Below are 21,830 nucleotides of genomic sequence, written 5' to 3' on the forward strand. Positions count from 1 at the left end.
ATACACATACATATATATAAATCATCGAAGAAAGGTAAATACAGTGTTCGAATAAAGGACATAATAATACATACATATATATATTCATATACACATAATATATATACAATATATAAATATATATATATGTATAAAGTGTATATATATATACATATATATACATACATATCATATATATATAAAAACATGCTTTTTGTCCAATTTTCTTTAAGAGAACATTTACTTTTCTTATATTTTCAAAAACTTATGGCCAGCACGCACACATTGGTACATCTAGGATCAATGCTAGGCCTAAGAACATGTCATCAACAGCTCATACAAAGTCAATGCTTACAAAGATTTCTTCAAAATTTCCTTTGTATTAAAAAAAAAGTGATGAGGGGACAAAGAAAATGTTTTTATAAATATAAAATTTGGCCTTATAGATAAATATATGCATTAGATAATCGTCATATAATTAAACATGAAAATTAGTTTTACTTAAACTTATTTATTTAAAATTTTATATGTTATTCTGTTACACAATGACACATTGGCATTCATGTATTTCAGCAGTCAAACCCAGGGCAGAAAGAATTTTTGTCATTGGTCTTGGCTGCACACTTTCAAATGAAAACAACTTTTAGTGGTGTTGCGTTAAGGGTGGCCTAAGTGGTTTGCAGCTTATATTTGTAGATTGTATTCATATAGAAGATTTTTAGGATAAGCCTAGCAGACAATACAATGTATCCAAACCATCATATACAACTTTTATCAAATTAACTATTAGACAAAATTGAATATACTATTCAAGAAACATAATTTTGTATAATGTACATGAAGTAAAAAATGTTTATTTGAAAATGGAATATGAACAACTCAAATAATCTAATAAAAAAACCCACACCGAAAAAAAAAATGCATGTCAATGTTATAATATTCAATATATATTAACCTATTTTCACTATCTTATTATTGCTAATAAATGTGACCTTTAAACCCACAATAATAGTAGTTAAAAAAACAAAATCACATTTTAGGTACTGAAGAATCAAATCTAAAAATTGAGCAATATTTAGTATTAAAAAAAAATCGGAAAAACTATAGATATTATATCCAGTGTTTCTACTTCCTTTTTCCAAGGAAAAAAACAAAAATTAAAACATTTTAAACGGACTTTGGATATTGTTGCTAAGGAACCACAAAATAGTGTTACAACTTACGCAAACACATGCATTGGTGGGACAACACATGTGATTGTTAGATACACGGGTATTCCAGGCCCTGTTATCATTGGTCAGTTGTTAAATTTGATTGAGACTCTGGAAAGGTTCATTCTCAACAATACTCAACATGTCTCTTATTAGGAACTACTGCAAGATAGGAATTACAGTAGTACACCCCTTATGTCACACTTTCAGAACTAATAAAGTGAGCACTCAACTGGCTGTTTCCTGAATAGAGGTTGGCCCTAGTGTTAGTTCCCCTGTAATATATTAAAAACAAAAAAAATTGGTTAATGATGCAAAGAAAGACCGCTACAGCCCATACCTGAATAGAAATTGCTGCACCAAACCACCTTCCCCTTACTTGAAATGACTTCCAGGGCCTTGGTTGGGATGAAAGTGAATGTGCAAGATTCTGACTACTGTTCGGGTAGTAGAGTTGTTACAATGACATTGGCAATAACCCCATAAGCACTTTGGCAAAAAAGTCTTCAGATTGTTAAAGACACTATATAAATGCTGAACGTTTTTATTACTGAAGTGCAAGCTATTATTAATATCCTAAATCACGCATATATTTACAGATATTTCATATAATTATTGATTTTTTAATCAAAAAATTTTCAAATCCATTAGAATTTCACTGTTCAGATTTTAAATTATCATTTATTGCAAAGTCTGCAAAAATTTGGAAAAAAAACCCCATTAATTTGTTTTACCAGTTCCAAACATTAAAAAAAAAAAAATTAATTTGTCATTTTATTTTATATTTTGTTCCCAAGTGCTAATTGGTATTTAAAGCACCAATGAATATACTGCAAGTAATAGATACTGAAAATGATGACAAGGATATGGAGTTAACAAATTGTAATTTAACATGATTATCAGAAGTTGCAGGCTTTTTATTTCTTTCAAGGCAGCACTGAAAATATGGGGTAAATGAAAACAGCAATATAAATGCTGATTATAAAATTGATTATATTATACACTCAAATTATATCTTGCAGATTGTTATTATTACGTTTTTTCCATTGCAGCCTTAAAAATATGTTATAAATGATGATGTATTAAGGCCAACACAGTGTCATACGACGCAGCCTGCCGCGATTTATTGAGGTTGTCGTGAGAATATTAAACATGTTCAATGACAAGACTGTCCTGATGCTGACCTACCACGTCTGTGTTTAACTCACAAAGACCAGAAACAACAAGAAATCGCGTCAAGCTGTGTTGTACGACTCAATGTCTGAATCATCTTTTAGTAAAAGAAAATAGTAAATAAAATTATGAACAATAACAATAATATAACATGTAACAGCAAAAATAATTATATTAACATTCGCTTCTTTGGAAAATCAGCCAAATTGGCATCATATGTGAATGCATTCCATTACTGTTGTTTGCAGGTCTTAATATAATCATGTCATTTACCAACCTCCTGTTTAACTATGGCCATAATAGTATACCCTACAAGGCACTCATAATTACTCATGGACTGTTAAGTAACAATCAAGACTCAGGTGCAGTTTCACTCAGTGAGAAAAAGAAATTAAGAAAAACAATGACGAAAACTATAAACGTGATCATTACCAGACCTGCAAAGAACATACAATAGTTCAGGAAAAAAAGAAACAAAAGTAAGGAACATTCAAACATCACTTTCAAAAATATTTATCTTCCTTTCTTCTTGACATTGGGCAACCATTACAGGATCAAGTGTCTTGACCAGCTTAGTTGCTGTTTTCTTCTGTCAATCTACTTTGACAACACTGTAGATCTTGATCACAAACCACAGGCAAGAGAAGAAACCAACAGTTCCTATTAAAAACAAAAAGGTTGAATTTTGATTCTTCCATCTAACACCTGAGTAACTTATTTATAAAAAACAAAACTGCGATGCATAGATAATATTTTCTGTGGAAACCAGCTTTGTGCATTTTGTTTACCATGCACCTTTACATATTCTGAATTAAGACATGTATAAACTAAGACTGTAGGTGTCAATAATGTTATACTCATGACAGTGACAAATCTTTGTGAGGTAGTGTCACTACAATTTAGAATGCAATTTTATGCACGGCTGTTAATAGGTTCCACAAGAAATGACTTAAGTCTTTAAATATCTGTATATTAGCATCTTCTACTCTGTTGTTTCTATTATAAAAATTTTCTTTGACTCACCACAGAATAAAAAGAAAAGTAGGACCATAATAAATGTGTATCCGAAGTACAGTAAAGTACTGGCGCCACCTACAATTTGAAGCTTGGAAATAAAATAATGTACGCAGTAGATTCCGAAGTAAAAGGCTGTGAAGCCGCTGGTCAAGAAAGAGCGCCACCACCAATGGTAATCCTAAAAAGACGACAAAAAACAAATCAGTATGACTATTGATAAATGAAAGTGCATTTGTCCTATGTACAACATGATTCACATAAAGAGCTATGAATATTTCCAAAGTGTACTGCCAAAATCAGTCCCAGGGACGATGTCATATTGTCCCTAGGGGACAAGCCCAAATTTTATAGATTCTAGTAGGACCAAAGAATTTACTTTATACACAGGGAGGGAATGAAACTGGTGCTAACGTACTGACAAAATACAAATGGACTTTATTAACTTTCATTAAATACAAAAGCAAAGCATAACAGTTGGCAAAGTAAACACAGTGGTAGTGAAACAATAAATATGTGTACTCTAGATTACATACCTCTGCACAAAGATGGAAATAACACAGCAATATTGTAGCTTCTGAGCATGTGATGACTAGAATAAGGGCAACCACAAACAGAAAGCCAAACATATAGTAGAATTGATGAGACCTGTAGAGGAAAATAACCAGTCATTAAATTCAAAGAAAAAAAATTAACTAAATATTATAATTAAAATAAAATTTGTGCAAAACAAATCATTATATAGGCAAGTCACAGACCACTGAATAATTTGATAATGTGGATAGAGCATTCACAGATTTATTAATAATCAAGAACAACAACAACATACCATATACTATTAAGAATGAAAAACAGCTGAATGAAAATGCATCCAAATGGCAAAATGCCTCCCATCACAATACCAGGGAGGGGACGCGTGTAGAAAGACTGTTCTGGGATCTGGCGTGGAATCTGGTTTGTTCGTACTGGCACCTCGATTGGCTAAAAAAATGTAAAAATATATTTCTTCAGAATAAGTCAATTAGAACAGACGTGAAAACAAAGATGAACGATTTGGAAGGCTCAAATTTAAGAATTCTCAGTTTGAATCAAAATGGTAGGCCCCTACAATATATTATACTGTATATCTCCATATGAAGTATCACTGTGTTAGAAAAGCCAGAACATATTTCAGATATATTTAACATTTAGGTATGAATTTGTGAGTGTGTACACATAGATGATAATATTAAATATATTTTTATGTTTACAATTGATGCACCAAATATTTTTTTGTATAAAAACAATTTGTTTAACAGTTTGTACACATTTCCACTAACACATAATTAACTATCAACAATTCTAGTTATGTCATAGTTGCACTATGTATCTTGACAGTGTACCTAACAACCTTACATGTAAAAAAGTTATATAGCAATGTAAAAAGAAAACCAGAAATTGGCTTAAAACAAATTTTTATCATCACTCACTCTGTTCTTATAACCAAAATATGCTCCGAAAAATGTTAGTGGAGTAGACACACAGAACCACAGGGCAAGCAGTGCCACCAACGTAGTGAAGGGGATTGCTGCTGAACTACCATAAATCCACAGGACAAGATTCATGATGAAGAACACAGCAAAAACAACGCTTGGGATGAGGAAGGCAGTTAGAATTACATTGGACTTCCACTTCTCACCACCAAAAGCTGCAAACAAATATCCCATTATGTAAATAATATAGTAGTAAACATCCTCAACTGTTCATGCTTGTGATTGGATACTATTGTTATACACAAGTGAATGTATTTATTTGAATCTAAATTAGCAAAATATGTTCACGAATTAAACAAAATTGTCATATTATTATTGATATATAAATTTAATAAATAATATAAAATGTAGTTTTAAATTTAATTTGATTTTATCACGGAAGTTATAATTTTAAATAGAAGTTTGTTTACATTGTAATTAATCCTTCTCATTCAATTTACCTAATTCGTAGTTCGAACTGTGCATGCCCATATCAATGTCAATCGACACAATTATACACAATATAGGTTTATGTTAACTGACCTTGGATATGGGCATACGCAGTTCAAACTACGGATTGGCATATTAAAATAATAAATTAACCAATAAGCCTATTGTTAATATATTTTCCTGCTTCCATTCAAAGTACACTTACTTTTATATATCCTGGCTGACACATAACCAGCGGGTGTTCCTAAAAGCACATAAAGGACGAGGACACAGGTCATCAGGGCTCCACGATTTGCAGGAGACAGGAACCCAAGACAGGCGAAGACTATGCAAGAAAATAACTACAGAATTTAGTGTCATATCAGGTTTGTATGTAACTGTTAACATTCTTGGTTATTACACTATTTGGAGGCGAGTATATACAAATATACAATGAGAAAATAAAAACAGTCAGTTTATTGTTGCTTTTCAGAAGGGAGTATTGCGACACAAAGCTAAATGCTCTATCCACATTATTTTATGTGTCAAATTTGTAAGATATGCCCATATGTCATAGAATGGTGCAATGCCAACAAATTAACAATAAATGCAGATAAAACAAACTACATACTCTTTCAGTCAAAAAATGAAAGTTTTACTACATCTGGTTCTCTTAAAATTGATTCAAGTTTAATCTCTGAATGTAATTCTGTTTACGTAAACAATAAAAAAATTAAAAAAATTTTATTTAAGTTGCGGCACTTTGTCCCAAGGAAACATTGATTATGCTTTATAATTCCTTTATATTACCTAATCTGATTTATGGTATCGAGATATGGGGCAACACATATGATGTCATATTACACCCAAATATAGGCATATATTTATTTGCCAGTCGCAGAAATTAGTGCGATAGCATGGAGAGGTTTATTGTTGAACTGTGAAGGAATAGCACACTTACTTATGAAGTGCAAGGAGGCAATAGCAATGTGCGTTGAGCTATCGTGGAATAATAGTTATTTATACTTAGCCTTGTTTTAAAGCGCAAAGAGGCAATAGCAATTTGCGTTAAACTATCGTGGAATATAGACTTGTTTATAAGTACTATGAGATGCACGCCAGATTAACACTTGTGACAGTAATAAGTTATTGAAATATTTCTTTGGCACTGATTTCAAAGTTATCAAATATACCATATTGATATTAATAATATAAATAAGAGAGTTTTTTACTAAAGGAGAATTCTATCCCTGAGTTACAACAATGGTGGGATATTATAATCTTCTAATTCTTACCATTTAGCACACTTGTTCCAATGCTACCACCTTGACCAATAATATTGTAAATGTTTCAAGTAATATAAATTATACGTAGAACTCACTCAATGTAATGAATGTCATCACAAATATCTGCATTCCACTGCCCAAGAACACAGACAGTAGCATGCCTCGACGAGGTGGTCGGAAGACATCTCCATGCACCAGCTTCCAGCCAAACTCCTCTTGAGCTTCTTCCTACAGGAAAAAGGGAAGATAAAAAATAATAAATACAGCAGAAACCCTCCATTGGGACACCTCTGTTAAGCAGACACTTTTCTGGCCAGCATCATCTGTTAACACCACGGCCAACCCATAATCAGGGGACACCCTATTAAGGGAACACTTTTTTGGTCCCAAAGGTGTCCCATTTATAGGCATTCTACTGTATGTGTATATTCCTCTCCTGAACAAGAGCTTGAATAAGCACACATTCTACTTTTTAAAAACAAAAGCACATATGTCCTTTGATATTTTGTATCAAGCGACTATAAACAAAACAAATTATACTACAGTAACACTGCAAAACAAGTCAGATATTTCTATGTGCAACAAGTGATACAATTTTAACACTGCAAAAATGTTTGATAACCATTTCTCTCAAATAAGCACCGTACTGAAGCATCTAGAGTTTGATAAATACAGTGGATGTTATTAGATTATTTACAGTGTTTTTGCATGTATTACCATAACGTAGTATTTACTTTGAACTTGATAAGACAGTATATCTTAATAACTAGCATCTATATGGATAATTACCGTGTCCATTTGATTATAGCGAGTTATGTCCTTGTGCAGGGTCCGTAGCATGATCATGGCCACCATTCCAGACAGGAAGAGAACAATAACCAAAGAGTTCATGATACTGAACCACTGGATGTTACTGTGCGGCATCGACTCCAGGATATAATCCCAACGGGATGCCCAGCGGGTAGCCTTTTGTTCCTGTAATGCCAAAAAAATTAATAATTTGAACATTAACTTTGTCCAGTATCAACATTCTAAATAATAACAATAAACTACATTACATTTCTAAAACTAACAGAACCGAAGTATGAGTTCTCTGTATCAATCTGACTGAATCCTTTAAATTTAAACCTCCATGACTAGTCTATAAACAAAATTACATATGAAGCTGTATAGTGTAATGTCAAAAAGTGAAGTTCAATAGCTTGGTGGTTAAAATGCCTTCTAATCCCTGGGTCCTAGGTTCCATCCTGTAACAACAGGACTTTTTCTCACAACTAAAACAACTCCACTCCCTAAGAGACTTCACTGATGAAATCATCTCGTTATTTCATATATTTAAGAGGGCGTCTGAATACCAGCCAACCTTCTAGGATATGCTGGAAGGGTCACCTTCTATAATAAATATGGTTAAAAAAAGTGTGGTCATAGGTTTACTTACCACAAACCTAACAGAGTAGCTGTAACTGACAGAGAGCTTATCTGGATTCTCATCCAGCTTCATCTTGATGGCCAGGGGCTCCATGTCATCACCAGAGCAGACTCCAGGCCTTGGATGCTTGAAGCTAGAGACAAATAGCAATACTGCTACTTATTCTTAAAGCCATCAAATTTCATTGAACAAAAACATGCCTAAACATGGTAATGACAACATCACATGTTGATGACCATATACAGGCACATGACTAAAAAATATCATACAACAGTTATTTTTCGAATAGAAAATTTTATAATCCGGACGAAGTTTTAGATAATAATGACCGTAATGTTGCAAAAGAAGTTTTATATGGGGATTTAGGCTGGCAATCCATAGACTCCATCCAAAATAATTTTAGACAGGTTAAAAAATATGGAAGAAAAGAGATGGCCTAGGTTACTATTGAAAGCAATCCTGCAAGTACAAAATGTTGTAAGATGGAAATGGCCATATGCAATCCAAAATATACTACAAAAATGTAACATGTTAAATGTGTATAACATCGAAAACGGTGATAGCTGGATAAAATCATGCAAAATAGAGAACAAAAAGACTGATGTTTAAACAAATGGTTTAAGCATCACTTCTGAAGATGATGTCCAATAACCTTTATTTATGAGAGAACTCTGATGGAATTTAAACAGAGGACAAAAAGACCTACAATTGAAAATCCTTTAAGTTACTGTTATTATTCTTAAACTGTTAAAATTTATTACCAGTTATTAATGCATTATAATTCCTAAAGATCAAAATTATTACTTGTTAATAAAGTATTCTAATTATAAATTGTTATTACTACCTTCTGGGTATAACTTTAGCTGATACAAGTCTAGATGCGTCCTGTGCGTCTTCTTCCAGAGTGTGGTAGCCAATCACAATGTCCACATGATTGAACACGTATAATGTGTCTGCTGTACCATACGTCACCTGAAATGAAGACAACTCACTTTCACTTTTACTTATTACAAAGTTGAGCGTACAAAAAATACATTGTCTGCACTTCCATACATGAGAAGTATGAAGGGGAAAAATAGTAACAATAATATGGTGTGAAAATCACTGAAGAAATATTAATTACAAGCGCCCTGAAAGGCTTCATAAAAAAGTTCTCGTAATCTCAAAAGCTCCAATGAAGGCAGCAATACAGGCAGTTTAGCTAAAAATCATCTATTAATCAGCTAAGTGTTTCTAGAGCTCCTCATGAGGGCAGTATAATAGAGGCAGTAGAGGTAAAAAAAACCTATAATAAATCAACTATTAATCAATCAGCCTCATGAGGGCAGTGTAATAGAGGCAGTAGATCTAAAAAAGATCTATTAATCAATCAGCCAAGTGTTTCTAGAGCTCCTCATCGGAGCTAAAATGACTACAGTAGATTACTAAACTAATGCTCTAGGGAAATTAATAAGGATGAAATTGTTCCTCAGGCTAATTAGATAGTCAGCACCATACAAAATGACATAGTAATAGGTACCATGTCTGTCAATACATGTTATTTACTTTAAATTTCAACATGCTTTTTCCACCCAAGTCAAAAAGGCTAGACAAGCCAGGTTGTCAACCCCAACTCCCCTCCCTCCCAATTGTTTTGGTGGTAGGGGCAGAGGAGGGGATAATGGGTGGGACCTACTGTAAAATAAACTTACATCTATGACACAAGCATCCATGCGAACGTTATCTTTTGTGACATAGCAACCAAGGGGAAATCCAGGAGCGCAGTAACTTTGCTCATTGTCCACCTCGTAACACCACGTCACTGGCATATTGTCAATGATCCTGTAGGCAACAATACACATTCATGCTTTATTTCAATAAATCAATTAAAGCACTAAACTGCTCACTTTATATAGTATAAACTTATCCATCACTTGGTACAGAATATACATTAAATATTCAAATTTAATTTAATGTTAGAAAAAAAAAAAAAAAACACCACAACAACTCTATGATTACAAATGGCCATACAAAGTTGTAACGGGCAGGTAAAACAATTTATCAATCAAGAGTAATTAACCAATACAGTAAATACAATACAGTCTGGGACTAAGCCAAGTCTTCGGGGTATTCCTAGGTAAAGAGTTACAGACATGCAACAGTTTGCGACTAACTCTGGCAGCAGACTGATCATTTAATAAGAATAAATAAGTAAATAATGCATTACAAATTCAGTCAATGAATATTGAAGTTAGGTGAATTTTATGTAAATTTGATAAAATATTTGGCTAGTTAAACAATTCATACTTCTTTGCTTGCAGACTAATATACAGTTAAGAAATCAATTTGATGCCACACGTTTAATCAAATAAAGAAACCCAACTTTAACTATAAAACTTTCATACTTCAGCTATTAGGCGAGACTTTTTTTATAACTTGTTTAACAAAGACAGCCAGAAGGGCGGAAAAAAAACAAAAATAAATTTTTATTTAGCAAATACTGTAGTTTTGCCAAAAACATCCAGATGGAAAAAGAAAAAAAATAAAATTTTTTTTTTGGGTGAATGTAGTGTAAACAGTGTAGTAATGAGATGGTTAAATGCTGTAAATTTAAATATCATTTCGAAGAAATATACATATTTTATTTTTGGAGATTTCAAAGCAGTGGCGGGCTTAATAAAAATAAAGATAAACCTTTTTTTTCGGAAATTTTTATTTTTTCGTGGCGTGCTTATTGGCCAAAAATAAAATTTTTATTTCAAATCACCATTATTGGCAGGTGGCGGATTTGCTAAACAGGGTATATGCCTTATGATATATAAAAACAATTAAAACTATTAAGATTGTTCACTTCTATCTAACACGGCAGAGAAATTAATGCAAATTGTTCAAAACTACAAAACCAATTAAAGGTTAGATTTACTTTCATAAAATTTAATATTGTATAGTTCTCTTAAAATTTAATTGTACATTGAATTGAATTGTTAATATGTTATTGTATTTTTTAGATTATATTTGAATTGTTGTGTCATTTCATTTCAATGTTGTACTGCTTACTGTTTTTTATGTTTTTCTACCTGAATAAAATAAAGATAAAAATAAATCCAATGATGTTCAACTTCACGAAAAGGTGTAAACCTATAGTCCTTGAATGAGGTGCTTACCTGGATAAACTATTAAATTTTAGAAAACAGAACACTCATCAAAAAAGAAACAAGGAAGATAAAAAGATATGTGCTGACAGGACTCTTCTATTATTTTTGCGGTAAGCAATGAACATTTTAAGAATCAAATTTATAAAAAAACTTGATTATACAGCAAAATACAAAAAATTGCTCAAATAAAGACATACATACCAATGTTGATGATAGTTCAACATAATACCCTTCTTCAAGAAGTTAAGTTTTTTCTTATCCTCTTGGTTCTTCAAGTCATACTGCTTTGTGCAGACATTGAAGCATTCCTGATTCAATTTGAAAGTAAAATTATAAGGAGACGAGTGGATACGCTCTCCAAAAACCACTTGACCCAGATTCTCCACTGGACTGAACTCTGTAGATAGCTGGCACAGATCAAACCTACACAATTTGAAAAACAATGAAAAAACCCAATCAATTATTTATTCAATACATATTTCATGTCTAAAACACCACTGATGAATGGTGAGCATACAATAATTTCTAGCTCATCTACTCAATAATGAGTGGGCAAGCAATGATATAAGGCCAACACAGAACTGTTTTCGAGTAGACACCAATTTTACAAGCGTTAATTTTATTTTATTTGGTTAAGCTGAATAAAATATGGTATTGATTTAAGGTTGGTCTTGTACAATTTTTGTTAAACAGTAAACAGTATAAATTAATCATTGTTGAAAATAGACAGTCAAGTGAGTTAATTTTCACTCATAACAAAAACTACTCTACTCCTCAAATCTCATAAATGAGATTTAGTGATAAACAAACATCATGTGAATCATGGTTTTTTTTTTTATGTGAATGAGATTTCTACTTAAGGAAGAAAGTGATTAAGTCCTCCATTGGTAATCCTTGGTCACTGTCTAGATAAAAAAATTCACAAATATTAAAAATTCAAACATACTTATCATATTCATAGGGTATAACACTCTCCACAGAGTCTAATCGATTTACAAACATCTTGATCAGATTCTGAAATTAATTAAACAAATCAAAAAAGTCAAACATGATACAATACTTTAAATCAAATTAGTAGTCGCTGAGTAAATTTAGGGCTAGCGCATTTATCTTTGGAAAAAAGATCCTAGAAAAAGTGACAGAGGGGGTGGGGGATAAGAGATGTACTGTAAATATTTTACTGTACAGTACTTCTCTTAACCTTGTATTTCTTTTAGTTTCAGTTGTTCTGAGGTTATACAATACTGTATTGTAAAATGTTACAGTGATCAGTAGTATAAGAACCTCTGTATAATATGATATGATTTTTATCATTCATGTTCGCATTCACCATTTTACTTTATAATGCTCAGCAGGCTTAGATTACGCCATTGAACATGGCAAAATGGAGAGCATGTTATTTTCTCAATGCACACTACTTACAATCAATCACTATGGCTGCGCAATCATTTCCACAATGATATTAATTAGAAATGATGGAAGATTATAATAAACTAAGTCATTTTAGGGTTAACAAGGGTTAACTATTCAAAAATTGAATCCAAAATCAGAGTAATTTTCAGTTTTACGCTGCCTTAGCTTTATAGTCGAACCAATTGATCTTTAGACAAAATTATAATGAACACAGAAGTAATTTATCAGAAATATCCTACGGAATCTGTTCCCGAAATATACAAATAATAGCATACTAAAAAATCTAATCAAATGATAACTAAAGTGACAATAATGAAAAATAATAAATATTTAAAAAGAAATTCTAACTAAGAAGTTTAATGCATAAATATATATTATTAAATATTATTATTTGCTATTTTTTCGATGAAAGGAAATGAAAATGAAAAAACACGGCATTCAATAATTAAAGCAGAAACAACCACTCTACATTGTATTGTAACACTTTTATTTTCATAAACATTTCAATTATTGTTTTTAAAGGATTTAAACTATAAAGAATATTTCATAAAATACAGTTATTGATTAAAATTATTATTTTAACCCAAATTCTTATATATTTGCACTGGTACTACTTACACTGGCCTAGGCTAGGCCTACAGTACGCAACTAAGTCTGAGGGGGCCTAGGCCTACAGTAGGCAGCTTCTAAGCATTCTGATCCCACTCTAGGCCCTACATAAATTTGTTTTTATCGGACATTTTTACCTTCTTAAATACCTAGATGTGGATTTTACTCCAACACAACTTCCATAGATACTTGTTTATTATACAGTATATATTAATCATTCAATAAAACAATCAAGCACTACGTTGAATTTTAAAGCTGAAAACGATGTTTGAAAGAGAAGTAAAATTTGTCGCATACACATGTGTGAAGCCATAAAAAACACTGACTTTGAAGAGGCCCGTTAGAGGGCCTCCTTCACTTGAGAATTACATAGTACTGTATAGTATGGTGTGTTGTGTTGTATGCATGCAAATAACAGTTACAATTCGAGCGGATTTTTTTTTTATCTTGCACTTAAATTTTTATAACGTCACCTTTATTTTACGTTCGTAAAATCGGGAATTTGTTAAATCGGGGTTTGTAAATGAGGGTTTCTACTGTACTTATTAAAATACTTAGTACAAAAGTTGCAGTGAGTTAAAAAATGATGCAGACAAGGGTGCCAAACTGCAGAAATTGGCATGTCATTGATACTGTACATCATCATTCTTGATAGCAGGTGGTGGTGCTTCCTTTTCTTTGTCTACAGCTGAAAAAAAACCAAAAAAACAAACTGTTAATATTTTATGTTTTCAACTGTACTGAGTATTGGGTACATTTCCACGTCAGGTAGGGCAAAATTACACCTATACATGTTTCTCCTGACGCAAATCCAGTTATTGTCTATTATTCCATCACGACAATAACAATTACTATCAACACTGCAGTAAACGCTGCTTACTTGGACTCGAATTCAACCCTGGCCATCAGGTGCAAGCTCGGTGGTCTAGAGGGGGTTCGAGTCCCACCCGAGAACAACTTGCGATTTTTTTTGCAGTTGTTTTCAACTGTACTGAGTATTCGGTACATTTCCACGTCAGGTAGGGCAAAATTACACCTATACAAATATTTTATGTTCAAACAATATTATACAATATTAAACAAAGACATACAGCTTGACTTGGTATGAATATGATTATCACTGTATATCTTTATAGCCTTCCACACAGCACTACATAGTAGTTATTAGTACAGTAGTAGCAGCTCAGTAGGCCAAGTACAAGTGTGGTATATATCACATCAATCAATGTCATCATACTCAAACTAGCTTGCAGCTAGCATACAGTAGGGCTGTGTACAGCAGGTCTGTACATCTTGGCTACTATACTTGTTAGCCTGATGAAAAACTATTCTGATGAAACACTATTTGAGTCATAGGCTAGTGTGTATAACTAGAGAAATGTAGAAATTACTGTAGAATAGGCCTAGGCCTACTCCATTAATTGGCAGGGTCCAAACATCTGGATACAGTATATCTACACTGATCTACCACACCACATATACTGTAGTACTGTATTTGCTAAGCCGAATCCACGACGGTACTAAATTATGAATACGGTACTTTGCTCACCCGTACAGTGTCAATCTAGGTAGGCTAGGCCTGACCTACACAGCAGTACGGATGGATGATCGCCAGACGGTTGACTCACCTCGTATCTTTCATGATGAAAAGTCAATGCCTTGTTGTCAATGTTGGTATAGGTAGACATCCTTGGCCCACATGCTTAAACCACCATATGCATTCAGGCCTGGCCTTTTAAAAATCGTAGGCGAGTTACAAACCACTCTCCTTGATATTTTTTAGCGAGCTGTTTGAGTACTTCAAATTGCTCTTCTTGTGCTTTTTAGGCGAGCTTTCAGGAAAAAAATGGCTTCCCACCAATGACAAAATTTTTAAGATGCATGTTAAAATATTCATCCAGGTCACCTATTTTTAAGCTCCAAACCGTTCCTACAGTATAATGTTAGCTTTTTAATTATTTTGAAACAGTGACATTATTTACAAATGTTCACATAAAGAAATTTCCATCTTTTTTTGGCCGATTATTAAACAACAAACAACTGGAAATGCGTGTAAACTTCTGGCTACCGCAATGAAACAACGTATTCTTGCACTAGGCAGCTCTAGGGAAATCCCCATTTCTTGCTAGACGGTCGTGCTACGTAAAATTGTAAACATCAATGAAGTCTAATAAAATGAAATACTTATTGAGTATATTTATATATTTTAAATAATCATTCTATCATTATGGTGACTAATAACCGTCGGTATTAGGCTAAAAATATTGGTAATACTATGCCTAAGTCATTACTACTCACAGCCCACTGTACGAAGTATGCATCATCACGCACCACGTTTTATAAACAAAGCAGAACTTGAGAAATATCTTGTGATACAAAGTTTACGCATGCACAGATGACGTATGCCTTTCTTCAATTATTTTCCAGTAAAATAATTATTACAACTTCAAGAAAACTCGTGTTTTTATAGCATAAATTAATTTCACAAGTTTTTATTCTAAAATTATAGCGGTATCAATATTCTCTCTATAACGGTACAAGCCACCGGGAGCCAGACGTCGAACAGCAAGTTTCACCCCGGCCCATGTGTGTTATGTTGCGACATCATAAATCAAGCTGCTCATGTGACTTCGAAAACAGAAAATTCCCGAAAAGTAGTTTGTTATTGTTTTGAACGAAGCGGTTTCGAACAGAAACAGCATGTTTCACAATTGAAAAATTATGAAAATTTAGATGACCCAAACCATTGCTTGAATGTCGTGGAAAATGTAGTAGGAATCCTAGTACAGCACTGTAGTGAGTATAATTACAAATACTAGGCCTTTAAACCGGTCCTACCCTAGGCGAATTAATTGGGCTAGCTTGGGCCCAAGCTAGACAGACGGCGCCTGATTTTCGCCGCGGCCCGCGATCTAAACTTTTTGTGAGTAGGTTAATGACTGGTGTATAGGCCCTACCCTAAACTTCGGAGGGAATATCGCATAGAAAATTTGCGGCTTATACACCGGAATATACGGTAGATGCGCGATATTTCGCGCTCCTTGTGGTGGCTTGAGAAGCGCTGTAGCGCGCGATTGTGCTCGCACGCCTTAAAAGGCAAGGCCTGCTTTGACAATTATAGTTGTTGTACCTTTGGAAGAATAAGAAACATATTCTTCCGTTGTCTACCATCCTTGCGTCACAAAAAACAAGAGACCTGTCAAGTCAACGAAAACCCCAAACCACGTGTGCAGCGCTAGTGGCGAGTTTTAACAATCCAGTCGCTGTTTGTAAATTCATAGAAACGTCTTCGCGACTGCTGCATTTCCACCGAAAAACTTATTTTTTTATTTTTCATTTTATTATATTTCATTTTTTTCACAGAAAAATGATCATTTTTTGTTATATACAGTATAAGAAAATAGTAAAAAATTTATGCGGGTCCAAAAATTGGCGCGGGCGGGGACATGTGAAACTATCAATTAATTTTATTTGGCCTTGGTTGGGTTAGGGTGGAGAACTAGAAAGTGCATTAGCACCGTAAATTCTCCATAGTAGTAATGTAACAGTGGATTATGAATTGGTATTAATGAGGTTGAATATGTAAATCAACTTCCGACTCTCACTGTTACAACAGCCTTGATTCGTACAGTGTAATAATAACAGGTTCGTCCAGATTAAATGAGTGTGTGAATACTGTTTCAGATTCAGGAACTATAAAATAATGTTTAAAGATACACTTGGAACAATAGAACAGGCCAGGCCTATACAAAACACACTACAGCAACTCCGCTTCACCTACAATTGGTTGAGGCAAGTGCCAATGCACGCACAGAAATGCGTAATACGCATTCAACATATAACAAGAACCAGATACAACTAGCTAGATATGTGCAGGCGCAATACTGAACAAAATAATATCTCAGTGTTACATTAATACCCACTATACATAAAGAAACATTGCAGAATGTGTCTATTTATTATGTTGAGGGTGCATTGTATATTGATTGAAGGTTGCAGCTGCAATCTCTTGAATTCTTTTTTATTTAATTCAGTGCAATGTTAAGTTTTAAGATCCTGCTACTACTAGGCTTGGCCTAGGGCCTAGATGCCCATATTTGGTTTTCCTCAACCGAAAATGTGTCTGTAAAAACCACAAGCAATGGGAGAACCAGACTGTAAAGCCCTAGGCCCTAGCCTAGCCTCATCCTAAACAAACATAGGCCTAGGGTAGGGCCTATGCCTACAGTACCTTGCAATCCTGGGTTTCCTTCTCGCAAAAGCTAACCGGTGCCAGGCCTGGTAAATAAAATGCTTGAATCAACGATTTATCGAACGCCAAAATGAGGCATATTGTAGCTATCAATCCCTTTAATTTCATAATTAAAACAACACAACCATTCGTAACGATTAAGAATGAATTGGTCCTGAATTGTTCAGAATAATGTTGATCGATGACACGAATTAGGTTCCACGCTCACAACCAAAATGGAGTAGAATGACGACACATACACTTTATTCACAACGGTTGCTTCATAGGTGGCGCTCTAATTTAAAAGTCCATCGAAACAAGTACCAATGGATTCAGGTTTTGTGAATCTAGAATGAAATATTATACATTAAGGATATATCTCTTTTTTACTCTACGCAAAAAAGTTCAATATTATTAAAAGGGGACAGCGTCGGGTTTAAAATTTCTATTAAAATATATATAGAACAGTCGGTTTTCACCTTGCTGATAAGATTTTGACAGGTGTTTGGTGGGCGGTAGTGCAGAACGAGCGCTGAAACAGGCCCTAAAAATCAGACTTGGATATCTAAAGCCGGTTCGGAGTCCGGGCCCCCCCTTCCGTAGTTAGCCTTAGCCTAGGACTAGTTACCACGGAAATTCTGTTAAATTACGGACTTACGAAAATAGACAAAAATAGGCATATTACTATGAAAATTTATCATAGGCCCAGACCCATAAATAAATAGGTCTACAGTAAAAAAAATGACTTTTTCATCAGGATAGGCCTAGGCCTTTGGTTACATTGTCCTTAGAAACTCTATATACTGATAAATTGTGCTGAGAGTGGCCCTTGAATTTTTATCCTGTCCCGTTTGTTTGGGGTGACAGCTAATCGGGCCCACCCACAAGATAAACGATTGGGCCCAGTCGCGTAACTTTTCCCAAAACAGAAATTGCATACAGTAATCCATACATGTTCGATTGTGCTTACCGTACTCGCGCGAATAAGCGCCCCTTTTGAATAAGCACCCCTCTCGAATAACCGCCCCTCCTAACGAGAAAATTTCCTTAAGCACCCCGTTTGAATAAGCGCCCCCTTCTAATTTGAATAATATCATAAGATTATTTTTTTAGCAAGTCAATAATCCAATCAATCCTGGGACTGTGGTTGTTGGCATGATTTGAGCTGCAGAGTGGAAACACATTCTTCTTAGGTCAATATCAGAATGAGGATATTTCTCTTTTGACATATGAGAGCTCCGATCCCTGGACAGACAGTATATTTCCAACTTTACACTAGTTTTTACATATTTTTCTATGCCTAGTCCTACTCCTCTTTTTCTTTTTCCGACCTTTACCACATTCTCATCTGAGTTTTCCAAAAAAACAAAAAAACAAACAATGATCCTGCCATCCTGCTAATCTCATTCGGCCGATGGCCAACAAGCTAACCACTACCCACCGCCACTAATTGCACCTGCTATTTTGCTGTTATGTAAATATTCATGCATTCTTGTCATGAGCCAGTTCTCTGGATTATTTCTTTTCCGCCTAACCACCATTCGTAATGTCATTTTCATTCAAAATGTGCCTCTTGAATTTAATAATTTCCCATAAGAACCCCTCGATTTTCATTTATTTCCATAAGCGCCTCCTTAGTTTCCACTCTGTTTTCATAAGCGCCCCGTTTAAATAAGCGACGTCCCGTTTGAATAAGCGCCCCTCAGAAAGTGCAAAAAATATTCGCGCGAGTACGGGTATGTAATAAGTAGATTGGTGCAATGTTTCGGCCAATTGTTATGAATCTTGAAGCTTACAGACGGTGTCGTGATAATCTCATGTTAAGTTTTCGTATAAACTATCTCAAACCCAAATAAATACCATGTTTTACTTGTTCGATACGTTTTCCGTCGAAATATTCAGAACATCAGATGAAAGTATATTCTGCATTCTAATTAGCATGACTTTTTTTTAACTGCATATATTTTCAACTCATTTCCGACATACCACTTACCAATATTTTCTAAAATATTTGTAATTTTGTATTTAATCCATCAACTTGTTTCCCTGAAACAATAGCAACATCATCTGCAAATATAGGCCTATTGCAAGTCCCAGGAAAAATCAATTGTTAAATATCATTACAGTATTTATATAACCAAAATAAAATTGGACCCAAGACACTACCCTGTGTTATACCAGTGCGATCGAACCTCCCGAAATTGAAAAAAAAAAAAAAAAAAAAAATGTTGTATTGTTGATATGAATTACCGGTAAGATTTTAAGGTATGAGAATGCAATTTCCGGGGACCTAATATCCTCAAATTTAATGTTCCCACATCAGCCCCAACCATGCTGGCGCTGAGGTGGTGTGGACTTTCTGATCATGCACCCCCTACCGTCATCCTGCATCCGCATCAGCATCCATAAAGAAGAGATATTAAACGATGAAGGCATAACAGTTGAGTGGTACCTAAAAGCATACAGGTATTGTACATTAATAAGGTCATTTTCATTGAGTAATAATTTGATCTAGGACTTCTTTTTCAACAATTTTGACTAGGTCTATATGTGGCATATCACTGAGATTGGTCTATAATTGTTTGGCTTCACCTTTGTATATGGGGGTAGTCAATTGAGACTTTCCAATCGTTTATAATCATACCATTCATTAATGATTTATTCATATTGGAACATAAAAGATTTCGCGGTATAGCGTGATGCAAGCCTAATTGTATAGCCTAGTATCGAAAGTATGAACATCAAGGTTAGATAAGCATGCCAGATTTTTTAATGTGTGCTCCTGTATGTACTAAAATATTCGCTAAAATTTTCACAATCAAAATTTGGATGAATGTTGTTTGAATTTTTGTTTATTCTTTTCATCATCAAACGTTTGGGATCGTGTTTATATCTGTTTCCAACTGATAAAGAATAGTCTGATTTGGATTTTCAAAGTTTATTCGTGCATTTGTTTCTAAGTGAACGATTATTAAAAGGTGTTTGTCGGATAAGTGTTTAACATGATCATAGTCATACATACCGTTGGTTAACCTGATAAAAAAAAAAACATCAATTCAATAAATATCGCCAATGTGCTTTTTCTTTTGGTCATAAAAGAAGAAATGCTTATTATTATGGTCAGTCCAACCAATAGCCAGCTCTTCAAAGATGCCTTCTGAAAACATATAGGCCTAACAATTTAAAACCAAAAATATTTATTGTCAAAATATAAGAAAAAAGTACTCCTGCTCTAAAACCAATCCATCGGTGGTAGGCCTACACATCTTAGTTGACATAATCAATTTGCATGCGCGAAGTATCTCGTGTACTCTTGAACCAGGCCCCCTCACAACCTAGTTATCGAACGCCACTGGATCGGGCCCAGACGATCGGACCCATGAGATAAAAGGTCGGGCCCTGTGGACGATCGGGCACAACGAGTGTAGATTTTCGGGCCCATTTTCAAAAATGGAGAATGACCCATTTTCTGAAAGGTGATCGGCCACATAATCGATCAGACTTTTTCGGCCGTTGACAACTTGGGCCGCCTGAAATTTGTAAACTTCTTAATTCAATGTAGCCTAAACGTTATTCTTCTACACAATGTTTTCATGTAGGCCAACATCAGTTCAGGTATAGAATGTGGATTTCTATCGAAGCAAATATTTGTATTCATGCCGTTGTGGCGGTCTATTATACTAGGACCCTAGACCTATAGGAGACCTACCTGCATGTTCTGTATTATTCTTCCAAAATCGAGTTTTAAAACTGTAAGGTAATTGAAGGTGTAACTAAGCTAATTAGTTTCAGTGAATAATTAAAATAAAAAGTTTTGCATTACTTTACAAGTTAAGAGGTTGCGGTTATTTGGGTGGGGAGGGAGGCAGCCTTATACCAATGGACCAACGTCCAAAAGTACAGGTACCTATTTTTATTTTTAAAGGATTGATCACGTACGTGATCACTTTTTCCAATAACCGAAAGGTCCACTGATTAATCTCAGATAAGATAGATAAGATAGTACAGGTATAATACATACGCCAAGTATCCATATGCACGTCATCGTGTCGGGATTCAATATTTCGACATTAATTATGTCATCATCAGCAATTCCTGTACTTGGAGTATGTATTATACTATCTGATTACTTTTTGTCTAATAAGTTATTCCCCAAATTTTGTTTACCTATAGAAGTGAATTTTCAGAAGGTAAAGAAACATTTGATTTGATTTGAGCCTAAAAATGTTTTTGTTTTCTTTTCTTTTGATTACTTTGTTAAAACGTGAATAAAATGATGGAGAAATCTCAAGTAAAATGTACAGTATTAATATAATTCTATCGTATGTTAGTGTTGTTTGATTGATTTCTTATCGCGTGTTTGAAATCCCGTTCTCAAGACGACACGACTGTAGTAGAAAATTCCCAGACA

General features: G+C 34.1%; 1 protein-coding gene across 1 annotated transcript; it reads right to left on the reverse strand.

Annotated features, from left to right (window-relative positions):
- Window positions 1-224: 224 nt before the first annotated feature.
- Window positions 225-17,667, reverse strand: LOC117100502 (transmembrane 9 superfamily member 2-like). Its single transcript, XM_033240231.1, has 14 exons — window positions 17,420-17,667; window positions 12,113-12,180; window positions 11,368-11,589; window positions 9,724-9,853; window positions 8,877-9,004; window positions 8,042-8,165; window positions 7,393-7,578; window positions 6,699-6,831; window positions 5,544-5,663; window positions 4,847-5,064; window positions 4,207-4,358; window positions 3,914-4,025; window positions 3,387-3,558; window positions 225-3,023 (listed from the first exon to the last, which is right to left on the reverse strand). Exons 1-14 carry the CDS (start codon window positions 17,546-17,548, stop codon window positions 2,956-2,958), a joined length of 1,962 nt encoding a protein of 653 aa, XP_033096122.1. The 5' UTR covers window positions 17,549-17,667; the 3' UTR covers window positions 225-2,955.
- Window positions 17,668-21,830: the final 4,163 nt, after the last annotated feature.

Source organism: Anneissia japonica, unplaced genomic scaffold (assembly GCF_011630105.1).
Source record: "Anneissia japonica isolate Jap-2015-1 unplaced genomic scaffold, ASM1163010v1 scaffold685_len2926416_cov193, whole genome shotgun sequence".
Taxonomy (NCBI): Eukaryota; Metazoa; Echinodermata; class Crinoidea; order Comatulida; family Comatulidae; genus Anneissia; species Anneissia japonica.

Excerpts from the sequence above, each read along its gene's own strand:
- LOC117100502 (XM_033240231.1), bottom strand. The coding sequence starts at position 17,548 with ATGAAATTAAAGGGATTGATAGCTACAATATGCCTCATTTTGGCGTTC. Across the intron at positions 12,181-17,419 it reads AGGAAACCCAGGATTGCAAG|AATCTGATCAAGATGTTTGT; the intron begins GTACTGTAGGCA and ends AATTAATTTCAG. Across the intron at positions 9,005-9,723 it reads TGGATGCTTGTGTCATAGAT|GTGACGTATGGTACAGCAGA; the intron begins GTAAGTTTATTT and ends TCTTCATTTCAG.